Here is a 19386-nt window from a genome sequence, read left to right on the forward strand (position 1 = left end):
TTGCATGCGGTTATTATTATATATATATATATATTTTTTTCTGACGAATTGTTTCTAAAGTGAGCTCCGGGTTCAAGAATAACCTCTGCCTCAACATCATGAAGTGAAAAATCTTGAGATAAGTGCGATAATTGTACGAATTTAGATGGCAACTCTGGTCGATCATTAGAAAGTGAGTATGGGAGAACTATGAAATAAAGTAAAGAGACACGCCTAATTTTGTTATAAAATTACATGGCGAACGCATTTTGTCTTATCCCAAACAGTTATCGTCTTATATACATGGTTAAAGGAGTACTCTGATAAACCAAATTAAAAAGATCTCAATGATTTATCCCTTTACAAACGACGTTTCCCTCATTGCCTCAGTGGCGAAGTCGGAAGAACACCCGAATAGTAATCCTAAGGTTGCTAGTTCCACCTCCCTAGGAGGTGCTTTTTTCGGTACTTTTTAAGCTTTTTTTAGACTCATCTTGATGTAAACAAATCACACATATAGGCGATTTAACATATTTTGGAGAATTAATTTTGTGGTTCATTGACGTTCTGTCGCTTCTTTGCCACTGGTGGGCCACTGGTGGTATAATTTTCAAAACGGAAGAGGGGCCGCCGCGGATCGTCGCTGCGGGACCACCAATTTTTGGCGAGATATCGCTAGTTACCCATCGGTGGTCCACCGACACTTACGGCATGGGGCTGTATATTACTGTTAACCTGAATACAGTGTGTTTTGTCTTCATTGTTGTTTCACATGTTAACGTTTCCTACACTCTTGACTGACACCTATCATAGGTCATTAGTCTTTGCAAATCGATTGTGACGTATTTTTTGTCACAGGTTTCTTATCTTTTGTGTGTCAGTTTCTCTGTAATATTTTCAGGCGTTGCGCCGTCGCTTCTGTAGTTTGAAGGCATACAGGATTTTATGCAATGTTGCAATCCAAAGACAGTCTTCCTGTTCATATTTCCGCCTTATGTTACATTGGACTTCCTCTCTCTACGGCTACTCTAACATCTGCCATTTTTGGAGGGGGGGAAAGACCTGTATGAAGCCTCTTAGTCAGTGGATGCTGTGTATACTGTGGTTTTCTCCCTACTGTACAGTTTTTCTTCTGCAGTCTTGTTGTTGTACATTTGTTCGTTTCTTTGTACGGGTCCCATAATTTCTCAGTTTTAAAGCCTCGTATCTCCCTTATTTGGCAACACTGATAACCCACTTTTGACTTATTTTCTTTCATGTTTTAAGCTAATTATTTTAATGCCATAAAATGATATACTTTCTATTTGAAAAATTATAAGTTTGTGTTGGGGTGGCAACACTGCTTGTGTGACACTACTGCCGTGTTCTTGATAATGTTTTCCCTACTAGAGGTATCAGGTTACCTGCACACATTTTTCATTTTCTGCCATTTTTCGGCGTTTTTAGGGTATAACTCGGCACTGCCTCACCCCGTCACTGCATGGTATATATATATATTATACCTAGCGGGTAAACAAGGCATTTCCGCACTGAGTGACTATCGCCACGATGATTAGCGATCCACACCAATTTTCATACATATCTAGCTGTCACGATTCGCACACTTTCCTTGTTAGTTGTTCACACACTGATGTATGTTTTAAAAATGCCATTTCCTTACGATTCCGATATTTACCTTGTGTATCTCTCAGATTCTGCTAACAGCCTATCACTTGTTCATAAACACAAATATTTTGTAGATTTTTTTAACTCTTTTAATATAACGAAATACTTTAGTTTGTATAATATTAACCTGTACCGTGGGCAAAAAGTGTTCATAAATATGTAATATACTTAGTAGAATGTTCATTTTAAATTAACAGAAAAGAAGAATGTTTTTAAGATATGTAAGAGATTATTATGGGATAGTTGTGGCTATGTACATGTTATGTGTTGACCTAGTCAAGTGAATTTATGTATTTTACGGTCTTAAAAAGAATATTTAAGACATATCAAGCAATAAAGGTGAGACTAATAATCTTTGAATATCTGAGTTGATTTTTGCATAAAGAAAAGTAATTATCGCTTCGTAACTGATATTTTACAAGACGAACCAGGTTGACGACGCTTTTCTATAGAGTCGTTATAAAAATTTGGTTTACCAAACCCGGGACTTTTGAAAATTCAGTTCCCGAAGAAGGAAAGTAGGGCTGAATTTACTTGGATATTACCATTTATGAATACGAACTTAACCGTATTACGAAGCGGTAAGGTCATCAAAAGAAAAATGGATAGTGAAATAGTGCAACAGGAATCTAATACCAGTAATCCAGGTGAAATTAGTGCAACACCAAGTTTGTCATCTGAGGATCGACTTTTGTTAGCTGTGCAGCGACAAATTATGCAAATGACGACTGAGATAAAACAAACCATGGAACAGAAGCTCAATGAATCTAACACAAACATGGAACAGAAGTTCTATGAAGCTAACCAGACCATGGAACAGAAGTTCTATGAAGCTAACCAGACCATGGAACAGAAGTTCTATGAAGCTAACCAGACCATGGAACAAAAGATAGAACTGAAGTTCTATGAAGCTAACCAGACCATGGAAAAGAAGATAGAACTGAAATTTAACGAAGCTAGCAAGCAGTATGAAGAATTAAGTAAACGAATAGAACGGATAGAACTGAAATCAGACGATACGAAACAAACAATCGTCCAGGTGATGAACGACATATCCTCGCAGTTTGAAGAGAAGTTAAAAAGGATAGCCGATGAGTGTCAAGAAAAGCACGATCATCAAAATCATGAAATCTGTGCTGTAAAAAAGGATTTAACGTTAATAGAATCTTCCGTTAAACATCAAAAGATCCAGTTGGCTACTATGCAGGAAGAAATTAAAACGTTACAGGCTAGAGACACCATTTATCGCAATAATCTGGGCAGTGATCGCTTCGAGTTTCCCCAATCACCGGATATAAATACGCCTTCGCCGGAATCTGAGGAGGATATTATATTAGAGGAAAATTGTCCGAAGATCACTGATGAACGAAATATAAATGGTATCATGACACAGCACGCTACGGACCGGAACAATCACACCACAAGAACAAGGAGTGAGAAAAGAAAGGTAAAGTTAAGTGTCAAGATGAGCGAAATCAAAGCCATGAGTAAATTTAGTGGTAAGTGCAAGGAAAATGCTAGTTCTTTCTTAGAGAAATTCCAAGACGAATGCAGTATAATGTCTATCGACCGATCACAATACATGAAATTAATACCCCATGTATTACTCCCACCTTGTTCCTTATGGTTTAAGGCAATACGTGATCACATTAGTACATATGAGGAATTTAAAGCGGCATTGATCGCGAATTACGAAAATGACTTTTTGCTGGCAAACAGAGATGCCACTCTTAGAAATCAACATTTCAATCCTCGATTGCACAAATCTATTGTAGAGTTTGTTGTAAATGTCTATAATGAATTAAAGGTTGTTAATCCCTTGCAATCGGAATCAAGAATAATTGCATCGATTCGCAATTTGCTTCCATTTAAATTACAGCAGATCTTATTTTCCACACAGTGTATGAGTTTCAGTCATTTATTAATGCTTGTACAATGCTACGAAACTCAATATCATGCTATGAATCTAACACAATCAGGAATGGGTAAAAATAAGAATAATTCAAATCATTTGGTCCCTGTTCGGAATTTGGATATCCGAAGTGTGAATAATACTGAACCGAACCTAAGACGAATATACTCTAGCAATCAAAATGAACAAAATAGACAAGGCTATGTAGGGAATCCGCCTAACCTAATCAACCGAAGTAGACACAAAAATAATAGAAATACATGTCGAAATCCTAGAGATGCTACCAATCCTATGTATAGACATAATCATTGTTCACGAGATGGTACTTCGTATCCAAATTCAAATCACGATGAAAGACATGTACAACCTAATGTAGAACCTAACCACGATTGTGCGGTACAATGCACTTTATTAGATTCATATGCCAGTGCGAATGTAACATGATTACCGTTAACGAAATTAGGTTAAACCCATGTTGGTTATAGATTCTTGTGAATTTTCGTTTTAAAGTTTGTGTTAATATTAATAATGAAAACGATGGTTATAAATATTTGAAATGCATCTAGTTAAAGAGTTAGTAGCACCCAACATTCTTGATCAAATAAATAAGAATGAAAAATAACAATAGTAATGAAAAATGTGTTTATTTAATAACAAAAAGGTGTCTTTTGTTTCTGTAAAATAAATTTATTTACTTCCATTTGATTATTCAAACGTAGGTTATGTTTAATTTTCATTCTTTCTTATTAATGTGAAGAATCATAATTCAATTTATAATTAGTTAAAGGCAAAAATTATTTTATATCAGATTGATTTGTGTTTAATTATCAAAGATTATGTTAAGAATAAGATCCATTCTATAAAATCAATTATTCAATGACTACCTTGAGTGAAATTCTTCTTTATTTTGGACATCTTAGTGCTACTATGTATACATTACAATTGCAACATCTAACTTATTTGTTATACAATGCGCCCGAAAAGAACAAATATTATTTGTCACATCATCGTTTGTAATAATGATCGAAACTAGTAATCTTGATAATTTGTGTTTCACCCTCGTTAATTATATTTCTAAGCGACGATGTTTTTAATGATAAAGAATAAATAATAAGGTAATAAAAGAGAAATATTAATGAAATCAAAGATTTATTGTAAATGTATTTATGTGAATGATAATAACTAATATTTTATATATATGAGGGTTAACCAAAAAGTAATGAAGATATATACGAGGTGTGATCAAAATATAAAGAACATATGTAATGTACGAACATTAATCTAATCAGACCAGTGGTTCTTGAATATAAAAGCCAAGCCTACTCATGACTTTTATATTGAGTCCCTTTGTCGGGCGACATTTTCTATAACGAAATACTTTAGTTTGTATAATATTAACCTGTACCGTGGGCAAAAAGTGTTCATAAATATGTAATATACTTAGTAGAATGTTCATTTTAAATTAACAGAAAAGAAGAATGTTTTTAAGATATGTAAGAGATTATTATGGGATAGTTGTGGCTATGTACATGTTATGTGTTGACCTAGTCAAGTGAATTTATGTATTTTACGGTCTTAAAAAGAATATTTAAGACATATCAAGCAATAAAGGTGAGACTAATAATCTTTGAATATCTGAGTTGATTTTTGCATAAAGAAAAGTAATTATCGCTTCGTAACTGATATTTTACAAGACGAACCAGGTTGACGACGCTTTTCTATAGAGTCGTTATAAAAACATGGTAATGGTAGTTGTCCTACTGTAAGCACAATGTTTTGGTGAGCATTTTAGAAACTCTATTATTTCCTTGTTTTCATATCCTGTCCGCTTCTATCCTGTGCTAATTAGCTTATAAGGAAAAGATAAAGATACTAGCTTAGTGGCAAAGTGCAGGACTTACAAGCGTAGGTCCTGACTTTGATTCCCGTTTAGGTTGAACATTTTGGTATGTAATGATATGATATATTCCTTAATACATGAATAATTATATACCATAATTATATTAAAATAAGTTATTTATATATGTGTGTAGATAGATAGACAGACAGACAGACAGACAGACAGACAGACAGATAGATAGATAGACAGACAGATATATATATATATATATATATATATATATATATATATATATATATATATATATATATATATTCCATTCTTTTTTTTTAATTTCCATTCAATAAGGTTACATCGGTAATTCTATCATCAATATTTTATAAACTAGACTTACAATGTTCTACAAATTTAAATTTTCGTATTTATATTCAACATATAAGTGCATATTATATTTTATACACAAGTTCTTGCTCGTTGAAGGTACAAAGAACATCATTGTATGTGCATGTATTTGCGAAGGCTACAATATTATTTTGAGATACAGCTTCTTTATAAGCATTATTTATAGCATACTTTAAACGGCGTATATATATACTCAAAAAATCCAGAGGACAATTGAAACTGCAATATAAATGATATCTATATACAATGTATATTGTACTACGTGCTAAAATAATCAAAAAGTTAGAGAGAGAAATAGCAGTTGACTTTTTAGAGTTAAAATAGCCTACCATGAGTTTACTTTTAGGTATTTCATTTAAGTCCAAAACTTTACAGATTAAAGTGCTTACAAATTTCCAAACTGACTGAACAGCATCACATTCATATATTATATGTATTCCTGTACCGACTTGCGGGCAGAAAAGACACTTCGGACCATCTAATTTCTTCCATTGTTACAGTCTTTCAGGAGTTATTAGCCTATCATGGAAAAACCTCCATGAATTCTGAGCATCATATCCAATTGAGGGAAATCGGCATATTTCAGTCCACGGAATCCTTTCATTCGTCCAACGACATTTGTTTGTAACTGGATTAGGAGATAATGATCGAGAAAGTACCTGTCGATATAGCGTTTTTGATGTTGTTGGAAAATGTATAGTATCGTTTGTTCCCAATCTCAAAAAAGTATAGTCAATCTTATTTTCAGCCGTATGATCAATTCTTGTCAAAAATTGTTTCAGTAAATTCTTAAATCTTCTTAAGCCAAGTGTCAAGACACGTTGGGAGCATTTTGTGAGATTTGAATAATCAAAATGGTCCTCTTCGTACCAACTACCAGTTTCAGATAGTAAATCTCCAACTGCATATACAGATAATCGCTTCCATTCAGGACTCAAAGAAATCAAATCTGTGTTTGATCGAAATATTAGACAGTTGTAAACGGGCAAAGAACGAAAGAAATCCAATGTAAATTTTTTTCAGGTTTAGATAGACATTCATATGCTTCCATGAATTAATAACAGATGAATAGAAAGAATTTACACCATTAATGCTATTTGTATTAAAATCCATAATAAAAAAATGGACAGGGTTTAATGGATGTGTACAGCAGGATGATAAATGAAACAAAATTAAATCATTAAGAACTGAATGAAAATTTGATCGTAAAATATTTGCTATAAAACGTAACCGCAACGATATTACTTTATTATAAATATGCACTGTTCCTTAACCACCTTGCATTACTGGAGAAAATACATAATTTGGATGTAGCCAATGATGTCTATTCCAGAGGAAATTCAAAAATAATTTATCTATTCACTGTAAAAAACCAACGGAGGTTGTAAAACCGTAAACACGTGTGTCAACTTTGATCCCACAAACGTATTCAATAATAGGCGACGACTATAATATGAAGTGCAATACGAAAAGTGCTGCCACCTTAAAAGACTCTTCTTTATTTTGCTTTCCAGATTATCCCAGTTAACTCTTTCATCGTGTTCTGTATTCCCCAAGTGTACTCCTAAAAATTTACACGATCTTGAAATCCATGTGGCATTCAGTGGTGCGTCTTTGCGATGTTTCCAACTGCCAACCCAAAGTCCACATGATTTTTGAAGATTAAGCTTTGCTCCAGACACCACACTGTACTCAGAAAATAAATTATAAATTTCATTAAAACCTTCATTCCGTGTTATGAATAACACTACGTCATCGGCAAAACTTGAAACAATTATTTTGTTTTCTTCAACATTGTTAGGCGATATATGAAGAGGCTTTGGAATCGATAATCCATATTGGATTAAATGACGTCGACACATATGCAAAAAGGCTCAATAGATAAAGCGAAAAGAGGACCTGACAGCGGATCACCCTGACGTACACCACAAAGATGAAGAAAAGGCTCTAACAATACAGATCCATGACGCACTGCTGTTGATGCCTTCTGATACAACAATCTGATACATAAAATAAAACCAGAGCCAAACCCAAAAGCATTTAAAACTTCAAAAAGATATGAATGATTTACTCTGTCGAAGGCAGATAATTGATCTAGGTTAAGTAATGCAACTGGAGGTCTTTTATATTGCAATAACTAATAACATCTCGTATTAGATGAATATTATTATACATTGAACGGTTGGATACTCCATATGTTTGATCTTCATGAACAATTGAATGCATTACTCGACGCAACCGGTTAACTAATACACGAGACAAAATTTTATATGACGTGTTTAGCAATGTGATTGGCCTCCAGCTATTCAGTTCTAAAAGATCTTAGTCCTATACCCCCGTAAAAATTTTTAGGTCCGGAGAGTTTGATTGCTGGAATGAGTTATACGGTGACCAAATATAATTAAAATTTTAGGTAGACCTTTGGTATCCTGTTCATTGTCTCTGGGCAGCCATTTTCCAAAATGGCCACCGCTCATATGTAAATGTCTATATATCTCGTGAACCAAGGTACTTAGAAAGGTGATTTTGGTGTCAAAGTATATGTTTTCGAGATCGCTGAATTCAAATATGGCATCATCGGTAATGTTACTTAGTAAACTTACTAGCTGGCAACACTGTTGTCTTTAACGGTCAACTATAAAAAACTACTGATGCGTATTGCACAAGGATGTATCGTGCCCCTTCCAGGGCTACAAAAAAAATTTTTGCTGGTAGTTGACATCACAGAGAAACAGATTTTTGAAATTAATATAAGAAAAAAAGTGGCTTTAAATTCAACATGGTGGCCATATAGCGGCTAGTGACCAGGCCGCAGAGTAACGGACTTATTCAAATGCCTGTAAGGCAGTCACTCATTGCCCTAAAGAGTTCAAACAAGAAGCAGGATATGCAGAAAAGGACAGACGTTTCAAGCGTTTACGGTTTAGGGGGAGTATTCTCAGGGGAAGCGACAGAATTAAAAAAATGTACACATTTTCAATGAAAACAGAACTTTGACCTATTGTTTCCAGGCAGCTATATCTACAAGAATGTAGCTACAAAAGTCTTACAAAATATACCTTTGAAAACTCCCATAAGATTCCATTTGTAGTATGTCCGTACTGTGCATAACTACGTGAGGACAAGGGAGCGAACCCCTGTTTTTTGTTAATTCTTTCGTTTCCGGTGCTATATCCCCAAATGTGCCAGACTAAATTAAAATTTACTATAGAATGTAAAATTGTTTTGGCGCAGAAAGTTTGACTGATGAAATGAGTTATTCAGTGACCAAATAAAATAAAATCCTAGGTAGACATCTTATATCCAGTTGATTCCATCTTGGCAACCATTTTCAGTATGGTGGTTGGTATAACACCCACCAGATTATCATTGGAGCCACATACACTTGGTGATTGATTTAAAAACAATCCTGTGTTTTTGGATTTGTTCAATCATATGAAATTATTTTCAAACTAATTTTAAATGTAGCACACTGTTTTTGGAAATTAGTACTACCAAGACATTATACCGTAAGGGCGAATACGAATCAAATATTTTAGTTTATGTAGGTAAAGAGCGAATGATAATACTGGATGTAAAATTCTATAGTTTATAAGAAATAGTAAAAATCTTATATAAAAATATTTCGCTGAATACAAATATATTTCTAACGTACAATTATGATAGTTTTATTCACTATCAGTCTTCTTTGTATAATGTAGTTTTTATGTTATCTCTGTCATGCAGCAATTTGTTTGTTTATCAAAATGTTCACATTTCGTTTATCACACTGTTTTCTATTACACTAGCAGTAAGTCGTACACTTGTAAAATACACTTCTTCAAGGACATCGGTAATTGTTTCACAACTTGCATCCACATTTTCGGATCACATTATTTTGCAACGGGTTCATGAATTTTATTGGTAGCAAAAAACCATTCAATTCAGTCCATCCAAAAGTACACGGATCCAGTTCCGGAAACGATGTTTCTAATATGGTAAGACCTTTTCTAACTGGATAATAGGAACGGAGAATGTGACCTAGGATTGACTTTAAAGTTGGGGGTAATTTTGCAAGCGGAATATTTCTTATATATTCTTCATATTTTACAAGGGAACCTATCCAAGTATAACTCTGACTGCGAGTCGAGACTATGGCCGTTGGATACCATGTCCCAAAAGAACATAACACGAAAAGGGATACATCGTCGATCTCAACCGTTGCGGATATATATGCGTGAAAATTTAGAAATTGAGCTCCATACCATACATTACAAAGTCAGATTCCAGGTCAGATTTTTCGGAAACGGTCGGGTAAGGAAACTCTGAGAATACATATCAAACTTGTGTGGAGCCCAGAACCTTTTGAAAGAAAAGATTGTGTCCCCGGGGCACTCGCAGAGTCCCAGGCGGGGTCCAAATCAAATTTTGCAAATGGAACCGGATGTCAAATAGCATATTGTATGAAATATGTTGTTAAATAAAAGAAGATAGACCAATCTCAACTCTCTAAGATAACCATGAACAAACTGGGAACTGGTCAAAATGTCAATACAACCTACATCGCAAAATCTATGGCCACGCTTCTAAATTCGTTAAGTTGCGACAATAACAAAACAGAAAAACACGTTTAAAAGTGCGAGGTATTGAAGTGAAGAAAATTGCTGCAGAGTCTCTCATAGAGTCGCACAACAGATCTTATCCAAGTATAAATGTTACGTCGAATGACCAATGGACCATAGAATGACCATGACCATTGAATTGCGTGTCCTAGAAGAGAAAGGATACATTGTCAATCGCAACCGTCGTGGAAGGTGAGAAGTTCGAAAGGCAACGGTATATGCTTCGCGAATCGGGACCGCAAATTTGCACCAGGAAATTTCTGTTGGGGGATGTGCTGAACGAGAAACATGGTGGTAAAGACGAAAAGGATTGACCTTGAAACTTTGAGGCATATTGAAGAATAAGGTGGTGGAGAAAACGTGAATAATGATGCATAAACAAAGTATAACGGAGGGTGCTTTTCGGAGACGAGTAAAAACATAGTGAACGTAAGAAAATGGAAAAGATTATAGTAGAACGTTGCCCTCGGGTGATTTACTTGTCAAAGCGCTTGCCTACGATACGCGTGTCTGTGCGTTCAAATGAAGTAGTATCTCTTGAAAAAGGTGGTTCCGAGATCACTGTAGGAAAGGCAGTAGTAGGTCGCCGCTCAGAAGCTCCTCACGTTTACTAGCATTAAAGTAAGAATTGTAGTTATTGTAGTAAGCCTACTGGCACTCTGCATACGCGGTTTAAACGTGCTATTTGGGGAAAACTGCAGTGTATGTTTCTGATCCAAAGAACACATTATAACATACAGGTTTATTAGCTCGCATGCAAATATATAATGGCATTTTTATTACATACCTATCGATCTGCGATGTTTTACGAACCAAAAGTTTCATTCTAATTACAATGTGCGCAATGAGAACTATGAATATTCATTGTGAAGATGAAACAATACAGAATTTGACGTGCAAACAACCATGAGCCGGTTAGAGTGGCCGTTCCTATCTTTGTCGACGAACTAGTGGTAACGAATTCACTCTGCCTGACGAGATTCGCATTCGTGTCTTAAGAGTAAGAAGGAAATAAAGGAAATTTGTCATTCGCTCCAGATTGGGTTACCTTCAGCTTGAAGAGGTTTTTGCAGTGCAATTACGCAAACGAGGTAAGTAATCTGTGTAGGAGAATAATAATAATAATAATAATAATAATAATAATAATAATAATAATAATAATTATTATTATTATTATTATTAGTAGTAGTAGTAGTAGTAGTAGTAGTAGTAGTAGTAGTAGTAGTATTGTTTTTGCGAAATGCATTTCACACCAAGTGTCGCTGGCACCATGTGGAACACTGGGCTTGGCGAACCTTGTTAGTTGGTAAGTCATGTAAACCAATGGGCCCCTTTGATAGCGCTAATAATCATAAAGGTTGTGAATTACATGCGAAGTGTTATAAACTAGAATTGTTTTACAAGATAGTAATTACAACTCTCTCATTATTACAGGAAATGGACCATGCTGTTTCCGCCAAGCCCGTTCCAAATATTACGAAAGTTGAAAATGCTGATAGTAGAACATTACGACAAGCCTAAGGACGAGGGACCTGGGGCAGCAAAGGTTCGCGAATAAAAGTCGATTGCACGGGAACTGTTCGAGATTTTGCAAAATTTATTAGGTGATGATATTTTGGTGGAATCGGACTCTACACTTGTACATTACGACAGTGAGGATGAACATTGCGATATTGATGCAGGAGAGATCGAACCTGCCTTCTGCCATGAAAGTGATAAGGATCTTACTGACCTGTTTAGTTTGGACACTATGCAAACAATTAAGAGGCTCTACGATAGTGGAAGGTCCCCCAAATGACTAATGACTTTGTATCCCAAACTTAAAAGCCACATGCAGCTTTATAGAATTCTGGCGTATGTTACAAAAGGAGGCACCAGACATCAAAAATGTAATGTTCTCAAGCTATATTGTAAGGAGGATTTTAGGAAAGCAAGAGACAAAGACTTATCAGTGCATGATGTCGATCTTAAGAGGTGGGCTAGGCAGAAAGGTGGCGAACTAAACGTTTGCAATTTTGTTGCCAGTGAGTTCTTTATCTATAATTTAAAACAAGAGGTGCGGGTGAAACCAAGAAAGGTTACCCACATAGTTACAAATCGTCGTTTTGCGGAGGCAGCGGATCTTCGCAAATCCGCTGAGGAATACGAAAATCCGCTGTCCAACGCAGATCAGTCGGGAATTGCAATGCAATTCACGTCTACTCGTACGCTAGGCGATGTTGGCGAGAAGAAAACCTATCTATGCGTGAGCAACAAAAATAAGTGTACCTACATATACAATAATGCCATCCGTAACCACAACAGGCGACTTGCTTAGCCCACTATTTGAATGTTTACAAGAAACAACGGGTAATGAATTCGGACCCCGTGTTCCTGAGCAATTGAGTGCGACTCTACCACCGAATCTATACATAACGTGTAGTAAATCTGGAAAGATGTCCCAAGCCCAGGTGCAGGATTGGGTAAACAACTGCGTGAAGGCAACGATACCCACCGAAGGTAAAACATTGGTTATATTAGATAGCTGGTCTGGGCAAAACACCTTGTACATGAAAGCACTCCTTGCCAAATTGTTGGATTCAACGATCCTGCCAGATGACGCCGACCACCCCGAAAACTGCACATGTGCACTTGATCATCGGATTGACCTGGCTACAATCCCTCCGGGAACAACAGCCTAATGATGTGTACTTCCTACGGCAACGGAAATGTTTGGTACGGCCCGTTTATCTTCGAATTTTATTGGACAATATCAACATTGCCCAAAACAGGCAGTGTGTATTAAATGTACAATCTTGGGTACATAACCAGTTACGCGCTCCTGTTTTTGGAGACATGATCATTTATGCATGGGAGAAATGCTGATATAATGTTCAACATGTAGAAACTTTTCAGAGTGTAAATGAGGTGTTTTTCTTTCAGAACTGACCAGGAAAACTGTCAATCAGATAATTGTTCTGATGGAGTGTTTATTTATTCGATGTGCTTATTGTAACAAGTGTATTGGTTTAATGCATTTTCTGGGGAGAGTCTGTTTTCATTGAATTTTACTATATTTGCTTTCATTTGTTTAGCGCAATATATATTTTCTTTATTGAATAACATTCTGTAAATATACTAACACGTTTATGCGAAGTTGTATATCTATTTTCATTGGACATAGTTTTGTTTGGACATAGTTATATTTCTCCACATATTCTTCCAATAAATTGCATATTGCTGCAAATCACTATTGTATTGTCACAGGGTATTTTGTGCCAATATTCTATGAAACACTACCTTCTGGTACGTTCACTATGTTTTGGATCATCTCCCATCGCACTTGGTTATGCTTTACTGTGCGTTATATGCATAATTATCTACAGTAAATCCCTATTTTCATAAAAATGCCTGCCTCCGCCACTGCCCATCTTTGCCCCTGAGAATACGCTTCATTCCCTGGGCCTAAACCGGAAACGCTTGGAACGTCTGTCCTTTTCTGCACATCCTACTTCTTGTTTGAACTCTTTAGGGCAATGAGTGACTGCCTTACAGGCATTTGAATAAGTCCATTACTTGGCGACCTGGTTACTAGACACCATATGGCCGCCATGTTGAATTTAAAGCCACTTTTTTTCTTATATTCATTTCAAAAATCTGTTTTTCTGTGATGTCAACTACCAGCAAAAATTGATTTTCTGTTGTCCTGGAAGGGGCACGATACATCCTTGTGCAATATGCATTAGTAGCTTTTTATAGTTGGCCCATAAAGACAACAGTGTTGCCAGCTAGTAAGTTTTCTAAGTGGCATTACCGATGATGTCATATTTGAATTCAGCGACCTCGAAAACATATCCTTTGACACCAAAATCACCTTTCTAAGTACCTTGGTTCACGAGATATATAGACATTTACATATGAGCGGCGGCCATTTTGGAAAATGGCTGCCCAGAGAGAATGAACAGAATACCAAATGTCTACCTAAAATTTTAATTATATTTGGTCACTGTATAACTCATTCCAGCAATCAAACTCTCCGGACCTAAAATTTTTTACGGGGTTATAGGCTGGGCCCTGGACTATCTCCCTTTTTTGGTAGAAGAACTAGTACTCCCATAGTCATGGATGGAGGAAGACGATATTCCGATAGACAACTACGAATTACTTCTATAAATAACGGTTTTAATTGAGACCAAAAACACATATAAAATTCTGCAGTTAAACCATCCCATGATGGCGTTTTCCTTTTGTTCATTTGAAAAACCGCAGCCGTAATTTCATCTTCTGTAATAGGTTCTTCGCAAATATTCCGTTCTACATCACATAGCTTCGGCAATACTGATAAAGTTCTATGAAATAATTTAATATCTTGACAGTCAGTGCATTGAAAGTGATTTTGAAAATGATCCCTGATGTGTTTTCCAATCGCTTTTGAATCAGATATTATATTCTCACCTACACGAAGTCTTGAAATATGTGAAATTCTATTGCAATCATTCTGAAGAGCTCTTATATTGGAAAAACTACTAGCATCAGTGTGTTGAAAGGGTCTCCTCTTAGTATTAATTACTCTTGTTGCTAGCACCGCATACTTATTTTTCAGCATAGCTTTACACTCATTAAATGCATTTATTTCTTCATGATTCACATTATCTTTGCATAGGAAATCATTACAAATGGCTTCAATTTGTTTTATATTAATTCTGTTTATATCTCCTTACAAGACACTGAGAATTGAATAGAAATACGTCTAATTTCATTAATAAAAGACTCCCACAATCCAATTTTATCCGAAACACAAACTAACTGAGAAACATAAAAATTAATGTAATTTACAACAATTTCACGATACAAAGGGTTATGAAGTAAATCATTATCCAGACGCCAATATGCAGGACGATTTAGAGTTTCTGATCCAGATAAAGACATTAATACACTAGAATGATCTGAAAATGACGGAAATATTTTTATGTCTAAAATCCGAGGTAAAACTGAATATGACGTATAATAACGATGAAGACGAGATCTTGGAGAGTGTGACTGCGTTCCCACATATGTATACCCACATTTATTGGGAAAAAGATGTTTCCATACATCTTGTAAATTATTATGTTGTATAATATCACGTAGTACATTAGCCAATGTTGTATTTCTTCCCACAGAATTACTCCGGTCCTCTGGGTACAAAGTTACATTCCAGTCACCACCCATTATAACATAATCAACAGAAGATAATGTAGACAATAATTCATCTATTGACTTCACTACTTTCATAGCTACCGGACTGTTACAAGGTATATATACATTAATAAAATGCCATCTACGGGAATTGTATATACACGATAACACTTGTACCTGTCCATCAAATCTAATATTATGAGATACTTCACTCAACTGGATATAAAATTGTTTGCGAACACCAATAAGAGTTCCAGAAAAAGCATGTTTGCCAGGATTTATATAAAAAGCATAATCATTTAGAGTTTTTGATGTAGGTACCTCATGTACATTTGTCTCTTGAAGAAATAGTATATCCGCATTATGTTTTTGTGTATACAGATATAAACTAATTTGTCGTTTTTCATCTGCTATACTATTCACATTTAAAGATAAAAAAATAACCATAATTAAATTCGAAAGAAATAGACAAATTATTTTACAGAAAATGAACATTCTCTGACATATTACTTCACATATCACTATGTAGTGATTTAATAATTCTGCTAAGACGCCTTCGTAAATTATATTTCACTCCAGATGATTTGACCTTTTCTAATTGTGCAATAAGACCAGGAATGTCATTAGTAAAAGTTTTAGCAATAGGCATGGCCTTCTTAAAACTACGAACATTCGTTAGAAAATCTTGGAATTGACTTTGGCTTAAAGGCGTTTCTGTCATTAGGTTAAACTCTAATTTTTTTCCGTCTTTTTGCAATGACGAGTCAGAACTTGCTGATATTGTGGATAATTGATTATCATTTTCATTATTTTCATTATCGGATACTGATACCGGTTGTTTTTTGATAATATTTCATCTACGGTATCACTGATCTGCTTTCGTTTTATACCCGTGATGTACGTATCATTTTGTTGATCCGTGGTTTCTTCTGAAATAGATTTCTCGCATTTTCCTGGTGGAATAAAACTATCGTCAGACATTGAATCATTAAGTGTATCGTCGTTTACATCACCACCATTTTGATTAACTATACTATTATAAGTATTCATATTATCTGGACTATCAGTCTGATTGTTGGGCTCCTTGTCAGATTTTGAGTTACAAGAATTTAAATTCGAAGTGCAATTATTTAAATTAGGTTTATCAGTGAATATGTCTTCGTTATCCTCAACTGGAGTTAATGGAGGGAATTCTATATCTGAAATAGGCCTATTTGTGATCATTGGTCGAACTCTGGGTTTTATTTTTACCGGAAGAACAATTGGATTAGGTTCACTTAATTGTACATTCTCTGGCTGAGATTTCATTGGCGTTGGGAAACTTCTATTTTTGTTGTCATTAACTTCCGGAATTTTTCTTGCCTGTTGGGAAGAACTACCAATATCAGCTAACGCAACTTGATGTTGATTCTCATTAGATACTGAAGGCTTTTCTGGTACAAGGGAACAATTTCGTGCAACATGTCCGTATAGATGACATTTTAGACATTGCACATCGTCCTTAGAAACAAATATACTGTAATGAGTACCATCATATTCTAAAGGAAAAGAGTTTGGTACCACATTTGGGTTGTAAAACAACACATACACAACTCGTCGAAAAGATTTAACGTGTTGCAAATCTGGACGTGGTATATGCCTTATCGTACTTACTACTTTTCCATACTTACTCAAAACATTCAGTAATAAATCATTTGGTATGTCAGGTAAAACATTTGATAATACAACTTTCGTTGCAGGTGAGATATAGCGCCGAACCGGCACAAATATACCTTGAATTGACAATCCACTTGCACTAATAAGCTTTTGAACATTATCTTCACTATTTAAATAAATACAAACTCTGCCACCACCTATTCGAGAAGCATAAGCAATGTTTATACCTTGCACTTTATCTGCAACAGCCACTAAATAGTCCTCTAAGACTAAACCAGGAGTACTATCGAATACCACAGCATATTTTTTATTAGGTTGCATATTCAATCCTGTTTGTTTTCCGTTGTTTACCAAATTGTCTGTATTAATATCAGTAGTAGACGTTGTTGCCATGGCAGCCATATTGGCTCCTAGTCAACAAATTTGTAGTTATAAATTAATTATATTTATATATCCCATTCTAGGGAAAATTAATTGTTACCCATTTATATTAGACTGCCAGACATATTCGGGCATCCAATAACATAAATTACGCAAATGTGAAAACAATATTACCCACCAATACACATTTCAATTCACACAGTGAAATAAAACTGAACACTTCCACAGACTAGATAAATAGATAGATACATACATACATAGATATAGATATATAGATACATAGATATGTTAAACGTTTTGCAGCTAATAATTTATTTGTTAATGTCAATTAGATTTGTTTGTTCTTTAGAACATGTGTTTTTTTCTCATGTGAAATGCCACGCGTATCGTACTCACTAACACTCTAACCCTTGGTATACAGGTGTGATAAGTAAGGAGTGAATCTAAGTAAGGGCTCTTCTGGGGGAGAGACCGTGAAATATTCTTAGTTTCCTCTCCTACCAGGCTTTTGCAGCACTGGTGCCTGTATTACTGGGGGAGAAGAACCGCCCTTCTGGATGCACCTATGTTCTTGACTGACAAAAGCTTATTCGCTGTTAGATTCATATCTTGTTCAGATTTGGCAATACTTATTTACTTAAATATGATTTGGAGAGTAGGTTCAACCTGTGCATGGAATTATAAGTAACTAACATACTTATAGCTTAAGGCCTTTTGCTTTTTCCTTGGTTTTTCATCGAAATGAAATGTTCGTTGTTCACTGATACAGGTGAAATGTGTTTCTGACGCTCTAGTGTTAAAAATATAACGTATAGTTATACAAACACGTACAAAGCTAATAGCTGACGAAAAAACAAACGAGTGACCAGCACTATGAAGAGTTTGGTTGCTTCTGAATTTCATTATTTTGGTTTTTGTTTCCTTTCTTTTTATAAAGTACGGATTGGTAATAGGTTCTCATTAAAGAATGGGGAAAAATGAATAAAATTTATCAGTCTTACGTCCTACGTGTTACGTGTTCTGCATTAGAGTACTCGTCTTCAAGATCGTAGGGCGTGCTTGCGGAGGATAGCCGAACACTATCGAACATAGTCAGACGAGCGAGTATTTGCTAGATACGTAGATGACATCCACTTAGCAGCAATTAAATTAAGAATAAGAGCAGAATACTGAGCGTGATTAATGGATTCTATTTTTATCATTTTGAATTGCTGAATTTTAGCGAAACCTTTACTTATCTTCAGTGGTTTCCATTTGACAAATTTTGTAAAATTATATGTACATTCTAATTTATTTTTTTAGTTCTACTCTTTAAACGTCTCAGTTTAATATTTTATTATCTTGTTCTCTCATCGCCGTATTTCGCAAAGGACCAAAGTCTTGACACTGAACTAAGGCTACATATCAAACGTCACAAACTCTATACTGGGCTGGGGTACACAGACAATCAGAAGGCCATTAGAGTTGTTTAACAGACTCGTATAAAAAGTGCACCATACAGAACAAACAATTGCGACTTACTTTTATTATTAATGACTTCAACCTGGGACAGTCTACCCAATAAGCTGAAAAAAAGCGATGAATTTGTGCTAGGAATGGCGAATGAATGCCAACAATTGGTCTTTGGTTTGTCAAACTTCTTTCTCGTGGCTTAACGTTCCACAATGAGTCCCACCAGCACCAACCAATATCGGATGAGCTCCTCAGGAATACAGTAGGAGGACCCTAAAAAAAATGATCATACCTTTCAAGGGCGCCGATTTCTCTGTAAATTTGGGGGGGCATTCAGATTC

At 35.4% G+C, this 19386-nt stretch overlaps 1 protein-coding gene across 1 annotated transcript in view; it reads left to right on the forward strand.

Moving 5' to 3' along the window:
• LOC145692415 (uncharacterized) overlaps positions 1-11920 on the forward strand; it is a 139865-nt gene extending 127945 nt beyond the window's left edge. Inside the window, exon 5 of the mRNA XM_081767721.1 lies at positions 11834-11920. Within this exon, the coding sequence (XP_081623847.1) occupies positions 11834-11920 (87 nt within the window). The remainder of the gene's footprint in view (positions 1-11833) is intronic.
• Positions 11921-19386: the final 7466 nt, after the last annotated feature.

This window comes from Thermobia domestica, chromosome 8 (genome assembly GCF_964235325.1).
Source record: "Thermobia domestica chromosome 8, izTheDome1.hap1.1, whole genome shotgun sequence".
NCBI lineage: Eukaryota > Metazoa > Arthropoda > Insecta > Zygentoma > Lepismatidae > Thermobia > Thermobia domestica.